The sequence below is a fragment of the Pseudopipra pipra genome, chromosome 8, assembly GCF_036250125.1.
Source record: "Pseudopipra pipra isolate bDixPip1 chromosome 8, bDixPip1.hap1, whole genome shotgun sequence".
In the NCBI taxonomy this organism is placed as follows: Eukaryota; Metazoa; Chordata; class Aves; order Passeriformes; family Pipridae; genus Pseudopipra; species Pseudopipra pipra.
In genome coordinates this window covers 13882937-13906812 of record NC_087556.1, presented here as the reverse complement: position 1 = coordinate 13906812, position 23876 = coordinate 13882937, and the positions used below count along the sequence as shown (strand labels likewise).

The 23876-nt window shown below is 36.6% G+C and overlaps 1 protein-coding gene across 38 annotated transcripts in view; it reads right to left on the bottom strand.

Moving 5' to 3' along the window:
• KCNMA1 (potassium calcium-activated channel subfamily M alpha 1) overlaps positions 1-23876 on the bottom strand; it is a 468105-nt gene that overhangs the window by 49733 nt on the left and 394496 nt on the right. For all 38 annotated transcript variants that reach the window (XM_064662590.1, XM_064662591.1, XM_064662592.1 and 35 more), the window contains 4 exons: positions 21148-21241; positions 9487-9610; positions 6307-6531; positions 2899-3091 (listed from right to left, as the gene is read on the bottom strand). In XM_064662590.1, the coding sequence (XP_064518660.1) occupies positions 2899-3091; positions 6307-6531; positions 9487-9610; positions 21148-21241 (636 nt within the window). The remainder of the gene's footprint in view (positions 1-2898; positions 3092-6306; positions 6532-9486; positions 9611-21147; positions 21242-23876) is intronic.

The following is a 23876-nucleotide window of genomic DNA, read 5'->3' as shown; positions in this document are numbered from 1 at the left end:
AAACATAAATTATATATCAGGTTTTCATATGAGATTCCACTGTGTAGTGACTACATGATGATACATATAAAATACTACATATTTACTTAGAATAGCAAAGGTAAGGTTATACTGCTAAATCCCTCACCAAAAATCTTGCTGCTTATCCCACACATTTCTCAGGTTGCTCACATATTTTGTTTTGTTTCTTCCCTGTCACAAGTCAACTGACATTCTGCCACACACCCAGATTTTCTAATGTCAATGTTGCTGATGATCAGTAACAGGAGTAACATAAAAGAACAGCACAGAAGAGTCAAAGGATAGTGTTGATGTCTTAATCCAAAATCATACACTAAGATCTAGAAAAACTCAGATTGGCAATACTTAAGGTTTGTACCAGCTAATGTGTTCAGGATAATTATGTCAAGGAATGTACAAATGTAAAATGACAATTCTCTCTGTAAACAAAGATGCTTAATTGCCAGTAAGAAGCCATGAGATTGTTCTAGTATTCTGCTTGTTGACTAGCAGAAGTTGAATCACCTAGTTTATATAATTGTCATGATAGTTGTGTCCACCATATGTTAAAGATGCATTTCACAAACAAAAATGTCACATTGCATATAATTTCCATGAAGTTTGTGCTATCTAATGATCTAACTGCTTCTGACAGTCTAATCATTGTATTCAAGGTCTTTCAAGAAAATTTACTGCACTGAAAGGAACACAATCAATTCAGGAGTTGTGGATATCATAAGCAGAGAATGTACTGGGAAGGTAATTATCTTCTGAAGCCACTGGGCTTACAAGAACCCCTCCTTAGTCAGTGCTCTCAACTAAAATAGGCTGCTAGTTACCTGTCTTATGTTATGCCCTGTTTCCCCAGAAAAGCTACAAAAGAGTCACCTTTGTTTTTTAATGTGCAGACTGGTACTTACCTGAAGAAAATTTCTTGGAATGCATTAACCTATTGTGCCTCTGCTTCTCTGCATCAGCAATACTGAATAGGCCTAAAGGGATTTGGACCATGGCCAGTGTACACTTCCTGACCTATAGGGCTATTGCTGCAGCAGCAACCTGGGTATTACAGATTCATAAAACAATTCAGTCTGGAAGAGACATGGGAGGGGCTCTAGTCTGATCTCCTGTTCAAAGCAGGATCAACCGTAAGGTCAGATCAGCTTCTTTGAGGCTTTATGCAGTCAGGTCTTGAATACCTCTAAGGATGGAGAGTGAAAAATGACAGGTGTTCATGGAGTGCACAAGACCCATATTGTTAGATTTTTCCATTTTCATTGAGGGATGATCTAGGATCCTGGGTACTCCCAGAGGTAAAACACAACAGTCAAGTGCTGGAAATGTCTCTAAGCTCTGACCAAAGACAGAAGGAAATTCTCTCAGACTGCTCATGCTCAAGAGCAGATTCTATTTCTTGATTAGTTTAATTATATGTGTCATAGGAGACTGTGAGAGGTCCCTCAAAGAACAGCCACTAGCCTGGCAGTGAAAGTAGAGATCTGGTTTTGAGATACAGAATTTCAAATTCCAGGTCTAAATCAGCAAAACAGGGAACCTGCATGACTGCCTTCCACTTCAGCAGTGAGTTTCCTAATCATGACTATAAGTTATCATACTGTGAGCAAGTTAGTCTTACAAATTTATGAGGAAAAAACTCTAAAATATTTGGAGTTGTATTGCTTTCAGGCCACAGACTTAAAACTTCGAACAACCACAGGATTGAAAAAAACCAGTTCCTTTCTCTTCTTCTTAAATCTACTTTTTATCCAGAGAACTCTCCAATTTGACTTTGAGAAATTAAAACTTTCAGTTTCATGACAGAATTTAATTTCAGCATTAAATTACACTGTTTTGTTGCTGAGTCTAAGAAAGAATTTTCCAAGTTCAAGTTTCCATACTCAAGAAGTTACACTGTTGCCTCTGATTTTTGGCTCTTAATTCCTATTTCCATATTAGAATGTAAAGAGGAAAACCTGAACTTAATCTTAGTTCTCACAGTCCTTGAGGGAAAACTATCTCTAGGTAAGGCTCACGGGCAAACTGCAGACCAAAGCACTACCCTTTCTACACCTACATTTATAGAAGAGCTAGATCCAGTGGGAATATTTACTGCAGCAGTTAATAGGTTTATCAAAGGTAGGACTTGAGCTGCATAAGCTGCAAGACCCTTCAGGGATGAGAAGATGATTGTTTTTACACTGATGGTCTTTGCCAGGGTGCTTATGACTGCTTTGCAGCTGCTTTGCACAGGCACAGATGGTGTAAAATAGCCTTTGGCTACCTATGAATCAGTCCCCTACTCTCAGAAAAGACTGAAGGATTTTGTTCAACGTCCTTAAATGGGATGAGTACATGTCAAACCATGGGAAGAAATCATTTTTGAATTAATTCTAAGTGGCTTCTTGAGCAAGAAGGCACCAGAGCTGTAAAGAAAATTTAAAATTCTTGTCCTTTTTATTTTATTTTTTTGGCTTGTATTACTCAAAGTTGTATTTTCTCTCTGGTTGCAATGTTTTTTACATAAAAAAGAAATCTCATTAGACAGAAACTTCAGGTATTCCGAAGTGAGTATAAGTTATCATTGGCTATAGAACAGCAACTGCCCATGTAAGAAAGCCACAGTGAGAAAGTGGTGAATTTATGTATCTTCTAGGAAAATGTCAAAATGAGAAAAAACGCCAGTTTCATGTTCATTCATTTTTCCTCTAAAAAATGTGCTTTGTGATGTCGCAGAGAAACTGTGTGACTGTCCCTTTAAAAGCCATCATACCAATCAGCAGGTTTAACTGTCAAGCAAGCTGATGTAGGGCTCTTTGAATTACTGAGTGAGGGATATTCTTCCTGCCAGGTCCTGTCCCCTGTAGGCACTGCAGAGAAGTATTATAGGGCAGTCCTTACCTTGGGAATTAGCCTGCAAGACCCCAATGCTGTCATCAAACTGCATAGATTTGATGTTGAGTGACGCCAAGATGCATTCCTTGTCCTGCAGCGAAGCATCATCAATATTATTCTGATTGGCTGACAGGATAACGCACATGTCGCAGAGGTTGATGTTGACAGCCCTTAAATCAGCCCGACTTAATGGCGTACCCTTCGGCACGGAGAAAAAAAAAAAAAGGAGGGGGGTGCAGAAGGGGGGAAAAAAAGAAAAACAAATTAAAGATTGAGAAGGAGCTTTGGGAAATTATTTAACAAGTATCTTTTTTATGCTCTGACATTAAGCTGGTCTAACTATGTGCCAGGGAATAGGAGATGTGTGCTAATCTAAAGGGTAGTTGGTGCTGATGGCAGCATTTTAGGTTCAGTCTCAATACTCAGTCAAGCTATTACTAACAAACAAGAAACAGGAATAATGCCAGCATTCTACATCTCATCGGTGACTTGAAATTGTCTTGATTTAAGTTGCTATCATGTGGCAACCTCTGGCTCTGTGAATATAAGAAGGGGGTTGTTTTAAATGTCTATTTATCTACTACCAAGTCACAATGGTCTTGGGCAAAAGAAGGGCAATTTAAACAGGAAAGCATTATGTGTCCTACACATTTGAAATGCAATCAGGATAAAGCTATTTTTTTCTACCTAAAGCAATACACAGAAAAGGTTAATCCTTTTCGAAGCATGCTTTTGGTGCTTCTAGAAGGAAAACACACTGATCTTCAAAGCTGTGTGATTAAACTCTTTGAAACAGAAACAAGACCTTATCCTAGTGGGTACAAGTCATGAAACATTCCCTGCTCCACAATTCTCAATCAGAGAACACAATTGTTAAAATGAAATGTCGTGGTAGTCCATGGATTTTTTTTCATAGTTAACAAAACTGAGATATGACACTTAATATGTTTTGTTGAAAGATAGCACTTGCCTTTCACACCCAACAGTCCACAACTGTAGTTACAGAATATTAATTCTATGTCACAGGGGCTGCAAGTTCCAAGGAAAAAAGAGATTTTTTTTTTTTTTAATGGAAACTAGATTCTGCTTTGCTGCCTCACATGTTTTGGTACCCAAAGACCCTAATGATGAGGAGACATAACTGTCCCCTTGTCACACAGCGACTTTCATAGAGCCAAGTCAAGACCCTACTCTTCCATCCCCTGATCATTCATGGTGAACATCTCCTGAACTCCACTGAGAGTATTCAATGCAAAAGTGAATTTAAAATGCACACAGTGAAGAAGGAGCTCAATTCTTATTCAGTGACTGCCATATAGTCTCAGATACCAGCTTAATTATTCCATGTTACTTTCAATAATTTAAGGCATGAAACCTTGTGAAAAACAGTATATATCAAACAGATATGATTTCATTATAAACTACTCAAAAGTTTGGATATGATTATTCCTGCCACCTTAATCCTGCCCTTTGTGTCTGTACTGTGCACCAAGTGAAGCAGGATTCCTGTGGGGAAAAATAATATGCAATCATGTAATTAATTAAAGGCTTAGTCTTAATGATTTTATGCAAAGGGATAGAATTAAGGCTGCCTGAGGATATTTAAAATTGGCATTTGCCTACTTTTTAAGAGTTTACTCAGCAGCTTAAAGGCCTCCTTTAATACAGACTTCAAATTACATGTCCACTTTTTTTTTTCAAACCAGAACAAATTTTTTTATATTCAGTTGTAACCACATCTCCATCAGATATCAGCAGCAAGTTTTACCTCGTGAACCAAAGCACAGAGAAGCAGGAAGTGAGTTTGAGTGACCTCCCTTTAACAGGATTCCTACCAGTATAATCTCAGAAATTTTAGTAGATTATTTAATTAGTAGAATTAGATCAGAATAGTGCTGCTATTTTTAACTTTATACCATTTTATTTTGAACCAGATAGGCTGAGGAAAAAAAATTGGAAAAAGGAGTAATGAAGTCTGTGTGGTCTTCAGCACCCTTGATTACTGTGTCAGATACAATTCCTTTATATAATTCTGTATTTTTAAAGAGGCATTGACTAACTACTTAAGGTGTTTAAGTCAAAATTAGTCTGAAACTATTCTACATTTGGGTGTAAACTGGGGAAAGTAAAGGTGGTGTATATTTCCTTAATGCCTCTTCAGAAGTCAGAATTGAAACTTTACAAAATGCATTATAATAATGGATACACATTATATATTGGAAGTAGTAGCTGGATTATATTCTGCTCCATAGTTCAACAGTATTCTGATTCCATAGTCTTTAGCCTTCACAGTGACTAGAATTAAAAGGGATTGGCAGAAAGAGGAAGATATTAATTAACCAAATCTGATATTGACACTCTTTTTGTGACAGCGAAGAATCTTCTGACACCATCTGTTGGATCAGGTTACAGAAAAAAGCCAAGGGCTAACACTAAAACTGCATTTACAGTAACAAAGACCTGCAGTCTGAATTAATCAAAAAGTGAAGACAGTCCTTTCATTCTATAGCTAATATTTCCAATTATTCAGTTAAGGTTACATCCATCATTGATTTATTTATTTTTACTGCTGAAACATAATTATTAAGAACTAGTAAACTCATGATTTTTCATTCTGGAAAAAACTATCTAAATTAACTTTACTCTGTAACATACAGAGCATTCTCTTTCATACTTATACCATGAGCTGTTTTCCCTCCTGCCTGTCATTTATAGCTAGGGCCACCTAAGATCACTAGCTTGGAGGGCTTCATTATTAGTCCTGGAGCTCCTGATTCTACATTTTGGGCACATGAGTGAATGATAACGATATCTAGGAGAAAAAGGACTTTTGAACTGTGGTTTTAGTGGTTGGACCTACTAAAATCAATAGGAGCTTTCCATTGATTTAAAAAGGGTCAGGGTTTTGTTGTACACTTTCATACATGAGTAAAGCAGGACTCTGAACTGAAATGCTATGGCACTGTTCCCTCATAAAGCAGGCCAGTCCACCAAAGTGTTTAAGAATACAGTTAGATATTATGTAGATAAACTATATTTTTTTCAAAGGTTTTGTGGGTAAAAATACATAAATAATGTCATAAATAACTACTGTCATTCTGTCAGGGAAATCACAACATCAGAACTGGCTACATGCAGTGCACTGCAGTCAATGTTCAATACATAACACAGCCAATACATCTGATAGCAGCTGAAATTCATCCGATGAGGATGACAAGGAACCAAACACTACGGCAAATATCTTCTAATAAGGTCTCACAGGGCTCTGTTTTCATAGACAAGTAAAGGCAAAAAGCTAAGTCCTCAGGCCTATAAGTAGAGAAAAGTAAAAAAGACTAAGATCAAAGTCAATACGAATCTGTCCAGTTGGTGTCCTAAATAACAAAGTATCAATAATATGGCTTTTGAACTTACAGGCAAGATTGAAACCTTGGGGAAGTTATGCAGTGTCTCCCATTCCCTTCTCAGGTATTCAAGTGAACCCACAAACACAATGTGCTTGAGTTCATGGTAGTGAAAGTTGCTGGCTCGTAATGGCATCACTAAATTTCTTAATCCAATCAAAGCAGATTTAACATCCCCAAATATGCAAACGACTACATGCCCACTTAAAACTGTCATCGCTGCTTCACTTCGAGTCTAAAAAAAAAAACAAACAAAACAAAACAAAAGACAAGGGAAAAATGAAACAAAGGGAATCTTAAATCATATATTGAGTTTAAAATCAGGAAAAATACAACTGTCAATATTGTTCATGCACAAAGAAGCAGTTTGATAACAGCTGTTCATTTTACCCTTATTTATCCTTCATTAAATATGTTCAGAAGAAGAAAATGTCGTTCTTGTTTGCAAATCTTTTGGCGTTTGGGAAGACATTGTATTGGATCAAATTCTGGTCCTGTGTAAGTTTCTACACATATGGATTGTGGCTCTGGTTATAATCAAAGCACTACGGGTTTAGCTAAGAACAGAATTTGACCTACTACATATTTAACCAATAGAAGGATTATAGAAAAGAGATGCAAACCCACACCCTAGCTGATGAATCACTGGTTGAGTTTTTTCAGGACCAATTTGAAAAGGAAAATGTGAAAGCCCAATGGTCATAGTAGCGCTTCGTGGTATTACCCAGATCTTGTGAATTGAGGACCACAGCCTCTTACAGACAAAGTTCTTATTTTAGGGCAAGTTGCTGTTACCCTGAGAAGCAACCAAAGAATGCTCCACACTGCTCTGTTTTACTATGGATGCCCACTATACTCCATAGAGCTTCTCTCGGTAAGAAAAAATAGTGCAAGGTTGTGACCAACACTAAATTTTCAGCCCAATGGGACTTCCTGAGTTGTTGAACAGATAGAAGCAAAAAGGACTAATGGAGAATATTTAAAAGATGTCCAGAATTATCTTCTTGTGTCAATGACAAGAATAAATTTTTGCACTAATTTCATCATTTGTTAGGTCAGTCGAGCATGCAACTCAAAACATCAAGATGATTAAATAAAATCATGAGAAAAAAATGACCTTAAGTTCTGAAGCCAGTCTTAGCATTGTTGTACTCCTTCAAGTAGCTGGAGATCCACTGATATCATATTGCCAAGAAGTTTTACACTCACTACCATTAGATAGAAGTTTTGCCAACGAATAAAACTAAGCCAGTGGTGAACTGTAAAATTTTCCTCTTACTTATCCATAGTATATGTCCTTTTTCTAAATCATGGAAGCATGGTGATTTGCAATACAGATCGGAATATGCAGCAGGTATGCTCACTATGCAAGAAGAATGGGAACTCTGATTAGAGTTCAGTTTTAACTCATCAGTTAAAAAATGCACGAGCTTTCAATTTCTCCAGGGCAATTACATTGACTTTCATACAGCTTGACCAAGAGAGTCGTCTTGGCCCTTCAAACAGAAGACATGAACAAATACTCAAGTGAACCATGTAAGTTGTCCCATGCCTCTGCCAAAGGGTCTGGAATACCCAGATTTTACAAGACAGAGAACAAGTCTTGAATGCAATTATGCAAAAAATGTCAATCTATAGTCACTGATCTGTATGTACATTTGACTGTATAGCAAAAAATCCTCCTTGATACAAGTTACTGCTGGAACGTCACAAAGTCAAAACAGACCTCGGGTAGAAAAATGAATTATTTTCTGATTGAGGCATCATCAAGTGTCAATTAGGAGACAATCTGGGAAATCCCATCATCTTCAAATTATGCACTAATTTGTACTTGTGTAGTCTCTAAGGACATAAAATTTGCATGGATATGAATGTAGACATAAATTGTGGACTGCAAGTTTGAAAAGGTGTAGGGAAGCATTTTGCTGGCAGTGGCTTTATCGGTGATGATGCATGAAGCAGAAAGAACTTGGATGGGCTTGTGGATTCACAGGCTGGTAGTACAAAACGCTAACATGGTAAAATGGAGAGATGATGAATGATGCACTCCTCAGCACCATTTTTGAAGGACCACTTTTCTAAGTGGGACTACATGTAAAGTTTGTCAGCTAAAATGTGCTTTATAGCATGAAGGTAGATTTCTATCTCTGTCTATTACAAAGTATTGTACAGCAGGGCTGCCCCTACTTGATTGTTGATTACATATAAATGCATACTATTTAAAACTCCATCTCAGAGCTCCATCTCTAGAATTTGGAATTTACTTGCTTGACTGTTTAGACACCAATATCGTAATTCCAGGCAATGTCACCGTTATTACAGAAACCCCTGAAGAGAACTAGAGACAAGCTTTTAACCCCCAACAGAATAACTGGGGCTGTCACCATCGTTGGCTACACCATGCCACAGTGCAGGAAAATCTAACAGAGCAGGCTCAGGAAAAGCTTTATGAAGTGCGACAAAGTGAAGATCCACCAGGGAGTTCATTTCAAATATAATCAGTTTTGTGTATGAGATCTGGAGTTAGTTGCTTGCTACTCTTAGGTATGAGTACATGAACACAAATGGCACAAACTTGCAAAATAGACTGTGATAGGCCTTCTAATTACTTTTAATTACTTGAGACAGTTTGATGGTTTTCCCAGTTAATAAAATGAAACAAACATAGAATAGGCTCACTTTAACATGCTAGAAAGTCAGAGTAGTAGCACTACTTGCTCTGGCCTATTTGGGCATCTTGAAATATTGGGAATTGAGAAAGAAGTTCTAAGAGAGCAAAATTAATAAATAATCAATTATAATAGTTAGTAAAACATCAATAAATAAGAGACAACCCAAAGCAACACTTGCCTGTATTAGAATCAATACTGACTTCTGTAAAAAGATAAATGTGCTATGTAAATCCCATCTACATATTTCCTATCTTAATTCTCTAAAGATTTAAACCAGATATGCAAATTTCAGCTTATGAAAAAGGAACTCTCTATTTTGGACAAATTTTTATTATTGCACGTGGCATAAAGATTTATGTAATCATGAAGCTTTAACCAAAATTGGTTTCATTATGCTGTGCTTCTGATTTCAATATGCTAGATTACATAATAGTAGAGATTAATTTCTTAATCCATTATACACCAGTTCTGTGCTTCAACTAATCTCTTTTGAAACACAACTCATCATCAATACCTACCAAAATGACCTTTTCAATGTCCTTGGCTGGACACCAATGAAACATCCCTGTAGAGTCATATTTTTTCACGTTGGCATCCATATTGTCAATCTGCTCATTGCCAGGAATTAACAAGGGGTCATGCCTGGGGAAAAACAAGTTGAGGACAACATAAATGGAAAATATTATGAATTATGGATGGAAAAATATCCCAAGAGCTGTGTATGAAGAGGGATAAAAGTAAAAAAATGAAATGTATTTGCACTTTAACTTGCTTTCAATGAGGACATTTTTAAACAAAAACTGTATAGAAAAGTTTTCTAAATTTTGGGTGCAGTTTCAAAGATTTTCTATACTCTTTCTATACCAATAACCATTTAATTTTAAATAGGATTTTCTGACACCATCATGATCCATAAAAGTTTTTTTTTTTCTCTCCAGGCCCACCCCTCTGAAATAAATATCAGAGCTGCTATAGGCATCTGCAATGAAGTAGAAGAGATAGGAACAGAGCCCCATGCTGACTGACTGGCATAAGTATGGAAAGCCAATTACTTGCTTTTACTGCATACAACTTCTGACGTGATGCTCTTCACAGTAAAAGCTTTAACAGGCTGCACTTTAAATATTTTAGCAATTTGCCCAATCATATTTTGCTTTCCCAAACTGAAGCCCTTTAAAGATTCAACAGTATGTCATTTTGGAGCACACTGACTAACAAATGCCCACATCTGGAATACATGATTTTAATACCAAACAACAATGGCCATTTGCTCTGACAACTCTACCTGTGATAACCTTCTAAGTGTTTTTGCAGCAAGATTTTAAAGCACACGGCTTCTCAAAGGAGAAGCAAATGAAAGACATTTTTATAAACTTGCTTTCCAGCTATATAACTACATCTAAGCACAGATACATACAGGTTCTTTAATTTATATGCTAAAATCAAACATTAAGCTAAGTACTAAGTGACTCCAACACACTCAGATGCTAGTGAGGACCCCTAAGTGACTGCATTATACAATAGCATTATGAGTATTGTGTTCACAAGGCACAGGTTAAACTGATCCTCAAATCTTACATTTAAGGAGGGAATTGAGTTTTGTCTGGAAAGCTACAGTCTTTACCTCAGGTTTTTATCATGAATGCTTGAAATATGCTGATATAGAATTGTAACATTTCAAGGAAGAAAATATCTGCAATGTAGGAATATGCTAAGTACTCTGAGACAGGTATCCAAATTTTTAAGAAGTTTGCCTTTTAAAGCCTGTTAAACAAAAGCCCATATTGTCTGAGCTCTTAAAACTGCAAAGTTTTCTGCTTTTAAAGCATTTGAGCCAGCATACTGTGGTAAGAACCTCTATTCTGTATCATCTACTAAAGCAGACTGTGAACACAGTGTAAGATATAGGTTAATTTACCCTGAATATAGCACAGTAAATTACCATGCAACCAACAGTTATATTTGCATGCCTGAGAAAGGTATAATCTTGCATTCCGTCAAGGTGATTAATTAGTGTAATTTTATAATCACTGATTACAGACCCATCGAAATCACTGTAAAATTCTCACACATTTCATTCAAACAGGATCAACTCCAAAGAAAGTTGGCCAAAAAAAGTTGAGAAACTATTAATACAATGCTCCACTTAAACAAGAATCTTTTGAAGCTTTAAGACAATCAATGCACTACATGGCAAAGGCATAAGTCAGACTCATCTGGAAAAAAGAAACACTATGTTTTCAAAGTTGAAACTGGCAGCAAAGAAGCCTCTAGGGAATTACCTGGAGTCTCTGACCCTATTCCAGGTTTAATAATGACAGGCCTTGCATAAATGTGCTATCTCTCTTGTAGGAAGCCGAGATGAAAAAGCTGTACCAAAGGGGTGTATTGTGAGGGTTTGGTTGAGTTTGTTTTTTTTTTTTTTTTTTTTTTTGGTGGGGGTTTTTTGTTTGTTTGTTTGTTTTTTTAATTTCTAGAAAAATATCTGGACTCTACATTCTCTTACTCCATTCATCAGCAACCTGTAGCCATGGTAGTTTGAACTGAGAGCTAACTGTGATACTGTTTATCGGGCATTCCCCGTCTTTTCATAGTTGCATGTGGTACAATAAGGTCTGCAACTGTGAACGCAGTAACATTCAAAGGTTGTCCTAATGTTCAGACAACATTTAGTTGTACCCTGTCCTAGCTATTTTTTCCAGTGGAATGGGTCAGCTACATGTTTCAAAATAAGAAAGTTTGCCAAAAGATTAGGAATCTTCAGGAGTTTCCACTGAGAAATGTTTTCCTTTCTGTTGCTTCAGGGTTTATGGTTTTTTACCCCCAATACTTTCACAAAACATTTCTTCATGAGTTTTCCTAGAAGAGCACTGAAACAAAAGCAAAGTTCACTGACAAAATCACCTTCTTTTCCTTTCAGAAATCAAATGCATATAAGAAGGCATTTTCTTTTTCCCCCATCCTTTATCAGAGAAACTATAATAAAGCAATTTTAAAAAATGCCTCATTCTAATTTTCTAATCAGTGTTTCTTTTCTGCTCTGAGATATAAAACTAAATAGATCATCTGAAGCTTTAACACACATGAGTACTTAGCAATACTCTAATCCCAGTCACAAAAACAATTCACAAAAATAATACAAATTGAAAGGAATGTTATAACAAAGCAGGTGGTAACAGATATTTGATATTTAATTATGGTCAAATGCCTTGAGGTTTGAGGCAATTTTTAGAGTATGAGTGCTCAAAGGCTAGTATCGTTCTTTCGGGCTTTGTGTCCTAAAAGGAATATTCAAAGTAGCTTGTGGCAAAGGTTTACTAGAATATCTTAGATTTAAACATAAGTGGGCTATGGAAAGGAAAAAGACTATGAATTGTCAGATATAACTCCCTGTTGAAGTTTTAGGCAACAAATTGTGATTTTTTTAAAAGAAGCCTTAGCGTTTTTTTATTGTTTTGTTGGGTTTTTTTTAATCAATACATGCACCTATTCATGGTATCATAAACTGTTTGGACTCTTTGCTTCACTGCTTGGAGTATAGCAAGGGGAAACTTAAAGGAGGCAAACAGGATGGGACACACAACAGGAAAGTATGCTAAGAGATACTACTATAGTACTTTTACTCTAGGAGAATGGATTATTGCCTGAGGAAACTGTGATAAGACTTAACCACACTGTGTTTCAGAATCTGTGGGGTTTTACATGTAAGTGTGTTTATTAAATTTAAATCTTCTGGGCTAAGATATTATTTTAATCTCTCTAATCAATGTTCATTAATTCTCAGTAAAGTGATTCCTTAAGATGTCTATGGAGGTTGAAAACTCTTTGCTACTAAGGTCCAGCTTTGTCCTCAGATGTTAGAAGATACTTATGTACTTAAAAATGGAATTGATCAGAACAGTAATAAAATAGTATTACTACTTTGGACACATACATCCTCATTAATCTGATGATCTAAACCTGTTTGGCAAATACTAAAAATTAATTAAGACAGACATACAGAGAGGCCAAGGCTGTCAAATCTGCCTAAGGCGATTGGACATCCTCTTCCCATTAAAATTTATATTACACAAAGCATTACAGTTGTTGCCCTTACAGACAAATCATGGACTGAATGTTTCTAGAGCCTCTCTGCCTCCTCACCCTTGAAGATGGTCCTATCAAGCTCTGCTTGAGTCACATTGGCAGGTTACTGTAGAAATGCTTATATTTTATTTGTGCTGAATTATTATGGTCTCCCAGGCTGTAAAGTTATCTGCTTCAAAAATTCAAATCATAGGCAGAAAAACACCTAACAATTTAATCCATACTCTTTGTTTTAATTGAGATGATAGTTTTTGTTGTTTGCAATGACCAAAGCATTTGGTCATTCCATCTAGGAAAAGACAGGCATGTATAGCCTGTATGGGAGGAAAGGAAGAAAAGTTAAATTTCCTTCATCCATAACCCCAGTTTAAAAATAGCTTCCCTGGTTCTTATGGCAGATATTACATACGCATGACTTAAAATGAAGAGCAAAGTACCATCTTTTCAAGATTTTGAAGAGTATATAATGCCACTTATGTGCAATTAAACTTGAAAACGACGCTAAATGCCATGCTACAGCTGCAACCCCAAAAAGCCTGCCTGGAAGAAAACAGCCTAAAGCAAAACCATAAATCCCACTGCCAGCAAACCTACTGCAAGGAAGTCAGCACTACATTTTAAAGAGAACTGTTTTCCTAGAACACATTTATAACTACTGCAAAATTGGAGTTTTTGAGCCTGAAACTTTTGAGTACTGACTGGGGATGGACAGAACTGAAAAGACCATTCCAGACTAAATGGCTGCCTCATTAAATTACTATTGTTTAGCATAACCTTGTATTTTGTCACCCTTGTCTTAACCCTCTTGCTATTTATATGCAATGAGCAACATACCCTCATTGACCTGCAGTGGAACTACTCAATGTGCTGAGCACTGAGAACAAGAACACTATGCAACCAGTAGGGAGGACCCTGGTGCTGTTTAAAAATAAACTGTAGTCTGATAGTCTTTACACATTAGTAAGACAATGTTTTAGCTTCTTTTTATTCTGCCCTCCAATAAAATTCTCCTTATATAAAGTCAAGAGCAAAACACACCTGGGAAAAAGCACAACTTCTCTCTAATCTGTGTTTGTTAAAATCTGCAATTATGCCTTTCTCAGGTAGATATAATGTATCTGGATTTTGCACACAAAAAGATGCTTAGCAGTCTTCTGCTCAAGATTCAGGGTCTTGAAACTCACGCTGCCTGTGGTTCAGGAATTTTGAGTTTTCCTACCTGAGTTATGTGGATGTATCTTTGCAAGAATGTGTACACACATACTTAATTTTAGGAGGAAGAAGAGGGTTTGCTGAAGGTAAAATAGGAATTGAAGACGCTAGAGAATGTCTCATGTCTTTAAAATTTCTCCTACAACTACCCTAACAAATTGTGGCAATTAACATGCTGTTAGTGTTAGATGTAAGCAGCCAGTGCAGGTGCTAATAATTGAAAAAGCATTTAGAGCTTTTACACCCTGGCTGAATATTTCATGATGTGCTGCATGTTTCACTATTTACTCAGTGGGCCTCTGTCACTTCAATCTTCTCTGATTGCTTTGACTGGTGCTATAAAGCTCAACCAAGATAGAGTGACGGCTTGTCACAGGCAAACTCCACTGACTCTAGCAGCTCGCTGGGACTAGCTATGAAGGTTGTCAAGACATTCTGATGGAATTCAGCAAATGTTTTGTGACTAATACACCCAACATTTGTCGGCTACCATTAGCCATTCCCTGTGACCCTGCAGTCTGTGTGGATAGCATTAAGTTGTAATGAGAATTTGTTGCCTGTGTGTGTTACACTAATGACACTCTCCCACTGATCTTTCCTTTCACAGGTTAATCAGAAATGAAATTTCTAAGGATTCAGTGCCCAGATGCACTGGGCTTTAGAGAAGAAAACCCAGTGTGACAAGAGAAAGAAAACCTGCAGTTTACTGTTAAATGCTTTCATTGTCATATTCAGAAGCTATCCTAATAGTGGCTACAATCTCATACTGTCTTTTTCCCTAAATCTGAAAAGTAGACTATATGTAATACACTGGTTGGTACCTAGTGCCCTGTGCTATCTAATGGGCTGAATTACAGTGCCAAGAAAACTAACAATTCTCCTTCCTTTCCTCTTGCTCTGCTCAAATTTCTGGTTTTATTATCCTCAGAAGCCTTACTGAAGATTTCACATTAATTTATCAAGACTACTAAGAATACTGATATAAAGCTATTTCCTGTACGAATCTTGCACTTTAAAGTATCTTGATATCTCAGGACGTGATCAGAATATGCTTCTGAAGTATGAATCCTCTCACATTAAAAAGTAACAAAATAGTTAACTTCTAGACTTTTACATAAGCAATTTAATGAGGGGAAGACAAGGCACAAAGTCAATGTGTCTATTGGTTTTAATATTTCCCATTTTTCTCTACTGAAGCTGCAGAACTTGCAATCTTTGAGGGGTAGGAGAATGTACCTAAAAAGTAATTTTTCATTTGTAAAAAATAAACTCACAGTTAGGTAGCATCATAAAATATAGGAGTGTTTTTGTCACTTAAATGAAATGTGTGACCTTATGAAAAAAGCTACCACTTTTGATAGTCGAAGTTTACAAGAACACATTTTCTTTAAACCTGGTTTATAGCTAAAGAGCTTATTCCTTCCATTGCCTTGATCTGAGTGGATCTTCTATTATCCTGAACCCCATGAAAAATATTAGGTTTTTTTTCCTGGAAAATTCTCCTTTTCTTTCCCAGCACTGCTCTCTCATCTCAGAAAGACTCGTGAAAGATTTCACAGTAATACAAAAAAAATAAATTCAGATACTGTTCTTATTCCCATGTTTTACAACACAACTACCAATGGTAGCAACAGTCAGAAGGCTAACATATAATACCACCTATCATTCAAATAATTTAATTCTATAAACTTGTTAAAAACAGGTCTAAGATAACATAGTGACATAACACTGAACTATTCCTTTGTTCATGTTGGTCACAGTGAGGTTGTAAGACAGGATCAAGAAGTGAAATGTGCTGTTATATACCTGCTGTGTTGCAGCTTGATTATTGTTGCATATTAGCACTGCATAAAGGCAGGATATAAATCTGAGATTACATGATGGAAATTTCCAAGGCTGAGAGATGTAAATATATACCATTATTATGGTTATCACTGAGCTTTCACCTTTTCAAACCTTACCTTCATGCCTAGTTTAAGGGAGTCATGGGAAATGATCAGACTGAAATTATTTTACCAGTTTTGGCTTGAGAAATGTTCCCTTCTAGATCTGTCATCACTTTTCTTTTGGTTTCTGTGAGAAAGTTCACAGTTTCAGCTCATGAAAGGGCAGCACTACAATGGCAGAGGCAATACAAATTCATCCTGAGTGGCACACTAGCAAAAATGTGTATGCACATTTAAGTGGATGTGGCTTAGTGGGTGGATGAGGAGATAAATGTGCACAGCCATTGTTCATATATTTAGAATATTATATCCAACTTCAGGAAAAAAGACAGGAGGTTTCCTCCTCAACTTCAGATAAATAATCTCATTAAGCTTCTGGAAAAGTATGCCAAAGAGCTCACTTTTTTTCTGTGTCACTTAGCTGGGTTTTGACAGTCTCTGAGCAAGTTTTATGGTTTGGTTGGGAATTATTTAAGATCCTCGATCAAAAAAATCCTCAGGCTTACGAAATTCTCCTTGGCAACACACTGAAAACCCAGTGTCCTCTGATGCCTCTGATTCTTATGTGATCAGGGACACTAATGATAATGACCCTTTGCTGAGTATGCTACTTGTCTAGAGGCCTATGTCAACTACACCACTACATACAGAGTGGACAGGGACAAACTATTTGTTTGCTCTTCAGGCCCCTTGGGCCCTGTCATATGCTATTTGTTCTTGCATTAAGAGGTAGTTTGACTCAGCTGGGCTGACATTTCCTTCAAGTCAGTGTATTCCACTCATGCAGTAGCAGCTAGAAAAGCATTAAGTATGGACTTGAGCCTCAGCAACAATCCTTTTAAGTGGCTTTTTTGATTCATATCCAGGCCTTTCACATTTTTACTGGTCATTCTGAATCTAAAATGACATATTTTTTTTTAAAACTAGCTTTGCTACTTGATATTCAGGCAACATAGCCTCTTCATCTCTTCATAGTTAACGTGGCTGCTCATCAATAATATGCATCAAAACCTGCAACTGAGATGAACAGGTGACTGATATTGCTGCATGACACCAGAGGCATCAATTGGTTCTACTTTTCTTCTCCGTCTCATGAAGGAGACCTGATATGTGATTATTCTGTCACTCACAGCTTTTATTCCTTTTGCTTCCATTTAAATTTTTATTGTAATAGGATGTCCTTGTGTTCACATCTCAACAGGAGAAGTAGCCATTTTTTCCTGTTGGAGTTTAAGTTATTTTTAAGAAGTATCCATGTTCTTATGGGTTTAATGGGAGAGACTTTTGCTGATGTAAGACAGGTAAAAATAACCATGACGATGCAGAGTATTTTTCTGGTTAATTTGCATTTGTAGCTACTGTTGGAATTTGAAATATTTGTTTCTTATTGATTAGACTCTTCTAGTATTGCATCAGTGTGATTCTGCTCATGTCATTTGATGTGATGCAGGATTCAGTTAGAACAGTGACTTTCTAAATGTGAACCTAGACCATCTGTGATGTACACAAAGAGCATTTTTATGTCAATCACCTATTTATATCAGTAATTTATTGTAATTTAGGGTCATCAAAAAGATGACATTAAAAAGATGCCTCCAATCTATTTATCTGGTTCACATTTGGTAATACAGCTTTCTACTTATGTGTGACTAAATCTCAAAAACTCCCATTTTCTGACCAGGTCACATCACTTGTCATGATGTCCCAGAGAATTCCTATGATACAGTTTCTATCCTCTGTTCTATTTCAGTGATAGCAGAAGTCATAAAGTTTTATCCCATAGCACAATACTTTCTTCCCTGATTTGACCTAGTCACTATGGGAATCTAAAATCTATGTGGCATTTTCAACATTATCTTAACTGTAGGGATGCTCAGAATGTGATTCAAGAGTCACAATTCAGATTAAAATTTTTTAAATGAACTTCTCACATATTTGTCCGTTTCATGCTCCAGCCTTCTCGTCCTCCAGCACCCCTCTAGATCCAGGACCATAGCTGAAGAAAAATTTGCAAAGTAGCCATCTGTTTCAAGGCAGGTGGGACAGGGTCAAAACTGACTTTGAAAAGTAGCTTTTAAAGTAAATTTAGGAAAAAACTTGCAAAGATAAATATCAGCTACAGACATGACAGATTTACCTCTTGGGTACTTCTAGCTGCTATACACTAAAGATTTCTGGGCAGGAAAGCAAGTACCTGTCACTTTAAGTAATCTACGAGGATACGAAATAGCAGATAATACAATCCACCTTTGTTTATCGGAAAGAAGAAAACAGTTTGACCATTACAAACAAAGCTTAACAGAGCTCCCTTCTGATTCAATCCATGTTGTCTTATTTAGCACCTTGAACCAAAGTTAAGTCAGTATAGATAAAAAGTAAAATGAAGAGACGGTTGGGTCTGGGGAGCTGCTGAGGGTGCGAACACAGGGCTGGAGAATAAATTTAGCAGCAGTGAAGAAGAGGAAGAAAACAATGTCTGGATTTGGAAGCCTGGCAAGTTCTCCACTCACTGCTCAACCTGTGTTTAGCAATTCTGATGTGCTACTGAGCAGACAGCTCAGGCTCAGGACGACTACTCTCCCTCAGTCCCTCTTCAGCAGGCAATGAAAGCAGGCTCTACTTTGAAAATCTTCCCCCATCATGCAAACTGACACAGGCATGCTTTTCAAAAACCCACAGCCAATCTGTTGATCATTACTTATTTACAAAGGCCTTCGGGCAGAAAGTCCTGTAAAAACCATACTTGATACGGTATACACTAGCTTTTTCTGCTTGTGGAAAAAAGTACCCCTAAGGCTACCTCAAACCATCACTTTCTATTGCACATAAAATGTACCGTGTAACACTAAAGTATTTAATATATATGGTATAATATATCTACAGGAAAGGCATTTGTGTAGAAGTATGTTACCCTGTATTTGGTAATTTGATGTTTTGCTGAAGGCTATGACTTGAAAAAGCCTGCACCTAGTACAGAGGACCTGTCATCTCAGTACCCAAGAGCCAATAGAATAAAGAAGTACCCTTAAGCAGCAAAACTTTGACACAGCTTTGAAGCATATGAAAACAGTATAACTCCCCAGAATTATTATTACTCAAGATCAAAGAAATGAGGCATACTTTACATAGCAAACAGGGACAGTGTGTTCAGCTCCAAATGTTTCAGCTCTTTCTCTCTCTCTCCCTCTCTCTTTATTTTTACTTCTACTTCCCCAAAATTAGGATTTGGGGGAAGGTGAGGGGGGAAATGTCCCACATGTTTAAATTTTAAGCAGTTAAAACTATTAACACCAGATAAGAGGACTGTCCAAAGGTAAGTAAGTTGAAAACGATGCTAGCATGACAACTGGCACCATAAAAATGAGAAGTTTGCCAGTATGCTCATTTTATTCTTCCTCATAAACTGTAAACAAGCATGTAAATCAGTGTCATATGGGCAAGGCTGAACTAACAGGAAGTCAGAGAGCTTTTAATGATACATTTAACAGAAATAGATGGTAAATAGGAAAAAAAAAAGCCACAGCTGGGTGCATTTTCTTCTGTGAATCAATCTCACTTTTGGTCCTGTAGTCTAAACAGAGATGAGGACGACTTGTAGAAGTTACGTCCTTGAATATGCCCTACATTGCAGAAACAATAAACAAATATGGATGTTTCTGAAACTGGCCAAAGAAAATTCCAGTCTAGTGACTGAAGTACAAAGAGAAATATCACCTAGCTATATCCAGAATCATTAAAGGAACAAAATAATTGTCAATAATAAAAATATTGAAGGATTTTATATATGGAAAGAATTATATATTTGTATCCATTTTTTTTCACTTGAGCAGTCACAGTTATACACACACATAAATCTCAAATTGCATAAATGTGTCTGTTTACATGTATCAATAAGTTTACATTTTTCTGTGTATATATATATATATATATATATACACACACACACATACAGTGGAAAATCTCTGCTATAGTATTTATGGATACAATTATGGACTGAGGTTCTAGCCTGACTGCCTAAGATATGCAAAATCAGAGCAGGAACAGCCTCCTTGCAGAAAACTCTATGTCTACAATGTGATCCTATTCTGACTGACTTGAGCAGGTAAAAGGCGAAGCACAGTGAGATAGAATGAAAATGCCATATTATTTTAATAGATTCCAATTTCTTTTTGCAGTTCTCATTTTAACAAATCTCTTAGAGGTAATTTGTCCTGTGGAAGGAAACTACATAGTTATGCAAAGGAGTACTGTTGTAAAATAATGTACACATAGCAACAGGGGAAAAATATCACTAACAAGATGATGTTTTCATCACCCACTTTTAGAGTATATACTACCCTCTTAAAAATCCCTGTATTTCATAATTAATGTGCTTTTAGCTTGACTAAAACTGCGTTAGTTTTGAACTTTGCTTTGGCAAGTACATATATTATTAGACTTTTTTATCAGTCTAAATCAATTAACCGAAATTTGATTTCAATCGACAGGATAAAAGGAAGGTAATATTCAGGTTCATTTTTGATTGTGATGATACATCTCACATATGGCCTTAAGTACAGAAAACAGTACTCAGAGGGAATCCAACAAAAAGAGAATTGCCTGAGGCAAACTAACCACATGAGTTCCCCTGATTGGTTAGTGCTATCATTAGTGCCACTGCTGTTTAAGAACTACACATGGACAGGACAGGGTGACAGCTAAGACTTTAAAGCCTATGTATTTTTCAAACAGCTTTTCAAACTGTTTTTCATGACAGAATTTTTTTTCAGCTCTATCATTAACTGCTGACAAGCTGACAGAATAAATACTTCAGCCTTTCAGAAACCATCTAACAATCTTTTTTTTCACCCCCCTCCGCTTATTTTTGATGTGGGGGGAGGAGAAGTGGAAGGAAGGAAGAAAGCAGATGAAGATATGGGTTTCTTACAGTCTTACCTCATCAGCTTGGGTGAGGAGTTGGGTGAATTTCTCATGCCTCCGTTTCGCTGCTTTTTTTTGGGTGATAGTGTCGACGGCTGCTCATCTTCAACTGGAAATATAAGGAACTTATGAGATTAAGTACTGCTCTAAGTGCAGTGTGAAATACAACTGAAGTAGCAAAGAACACACACTCTATGTCCATTCACTCACTGATACTTCATTGCTAACATAGGCCCAACAGTAATAAAAATCAAATACATGTTAGTCGAAGAGATTGGTTTGAAAGAGAAGCAGGGAAGAATATCAGGGTTTTGAACATAGGCGTTCAAATTGGTTTCATACTTCAAAAACAAAGGGGGGGAACCACATTCGGGTTATTCTTAGAGTTATTATCAGTTAATCTGCGCTATAGAAAAATAGAATTAGTGCTCTGCTATATTTCCAGACAGATAAAGTACTATTTCAAATACCAACATAACAGCTGCCAGCCTGCTTTTGCTAATGAACTAGACACCAGTTGGTTCTTGCTCCTCACATGCCAAACAACAGAGTCTTCATGAAGAGATGTAAAATATTCAATGCCTTGATGTTCAATGATTCAGTTCGTCGGGAATGTGAATGCAGCCTGCCATTGTGCACAGATCTCCAGCACAAGTCAGACCTCATCGCTCTACCCTTCTCACAAAAGGGAGTTTTAACAGGAGTGAACAGAATGAGGTTGAATGGAAGTGGGGAGACAATACCTGTATAACAGAGGATGCATGTGTTATGCAATCTTTTAATGAGGATGATGTGCATTTTCAATGACAGATCAATTTCTAGAATTAAAACCATGTACAGTTTGCCAGTCATAAACTACTCTTGGATAACTTATGCCACAATATGTATTGCTTTACACAAGTGCAGTTTCGTAAGAACTCATCTATAAGAATTAACCAACATCTTTCCTACTTCAAGATTATATAACTGCACTTGATAATCTGCATGTAAACTTTACATGTGCTATTAAAAAGGGAATAAGCTCATGCTTGCTTTCTCAAATTCACACTAATGTTGATCTATTCTAATATAGAGAAGGAAAAATAAATTTTTTTCATTCTAGTATTAACCAAAAAATATACTAGAAGACAATGTAACTGATGCCTAGGAAGCTGTTTAAAGCTAAAAGAAAAGACATTAGTAGTAGTAGCAGTAGTATCTATATTAAAAGAGCTTAGTACACATTAGCAGTGCACAAGCAGAGGCTGAGAAAAAAATACTATTTGCAACAAGCTACATAGGAAAAACAACAAAACCTGGTTATCTGCCACCTGCCTTAGACTTATCTTGGAGAAAATAAAGCAACAGCCTTCTGTTATAATCCTTTTCTGACACAATTTTATTACAGACTGCATTCTAGCCTGCCATGTCTGTCTGTTTGCCCAAGCCTGTTATGGAACTTCATTTTGCCTTGGTCAAGACCAAAAAATTGGACCCTGAAAAGACAGATGTGCTCTCTTTTTATATGACTGGGCATCACCAAGCACAAGGGATTCACAACAAAAGAAAGCATTGCAAAGGGAAAACAAAAAAACCCAACCAAACAAAGCTAATCCCAAAATAAATGTCCCAAAGAGTGGTACAAAAATAATATTTAGATTAGAACAAGGACTGTCTAATAATGATTTATTGGCTAACTTAACTTTCTCCTCTTCTAGGGCAGCATCCCCAAAGACAAAGCCATTTTCTTCTCCTTTGACTTTCCTTTTTTTCCAGATCAGAGTCCTACAGTGTAAATGCTTGTTGATGATCAGTCAAGTGCCATTCTTTGTTTGGTTGAGAGATAACTAAGCCCATAGAAAATTCTCAAAAATACACAAATTAAAATTTTTATTCTGTGGCAGTTTGTTCATATTAAACTAGAGCATTTAACTCTAGTATTTAGCTATGTGTACCATGAAGTGAATATGCACAGAATTACTTTATTGGTAATATCTTTGTGTTTCTGATTGAAAAAAAGTGCAAGTGTTTGAGCGTTTCAGAACATGCTCTGCAAAACACTCTTGGAAACGGCCTAGTCTTTTTTAAACTTCTCTAAAAAAAGTCATTTATATGCTATTCCACACAGACAATAGGTTTCAAGATATACACTGTGCTTTCTTTTTCTGTATCAGATATAAAAATTCAGTTCCAATCTGATGAATCCACCACTTAGAAGATCAAAGGAACAAGAATCATGGAAAATGTTCCTGCCGGGAACCAACAAATTATCTGTTTTGCTCTCCTGGTGGTAAAAATTCTAAATTTTACTTAATTTAATCTGCTACCATGGAGTTACAGAATGTCTGTCAAGAGATGCAATATGCCACCACAAGGTTATTGTCACACTATTTTAACAGTCTAAGGAAGATACATCAAGACCATGTGCATAACCTTACATTAACATAAGTCAACTGTAGATATTATTGCAAGAAATATTTCTATGAACAAGAGAAAACAGCATTAAAAAAGAGTACTTTTCCAAGTTTTCAGCTAGCTAATAAGACTCCTGTCTGATCCCTTCAAATTCTGAAAGTTAGTACAATAAGAGGCTTTTGCACTTTATAGTCCAACATTTGTGTTCTCCAGTGTTGCTAGGTGATACTAACCTGCCACTCAATTAAAAACAAAGTCTTACTGTAATCACTCAGAATAACCATTTTTAGAAGTACATTTCTAGCAGTCTGCACTTATTTTTGGTATTGCACCTGCAATAAGTAAGCTCC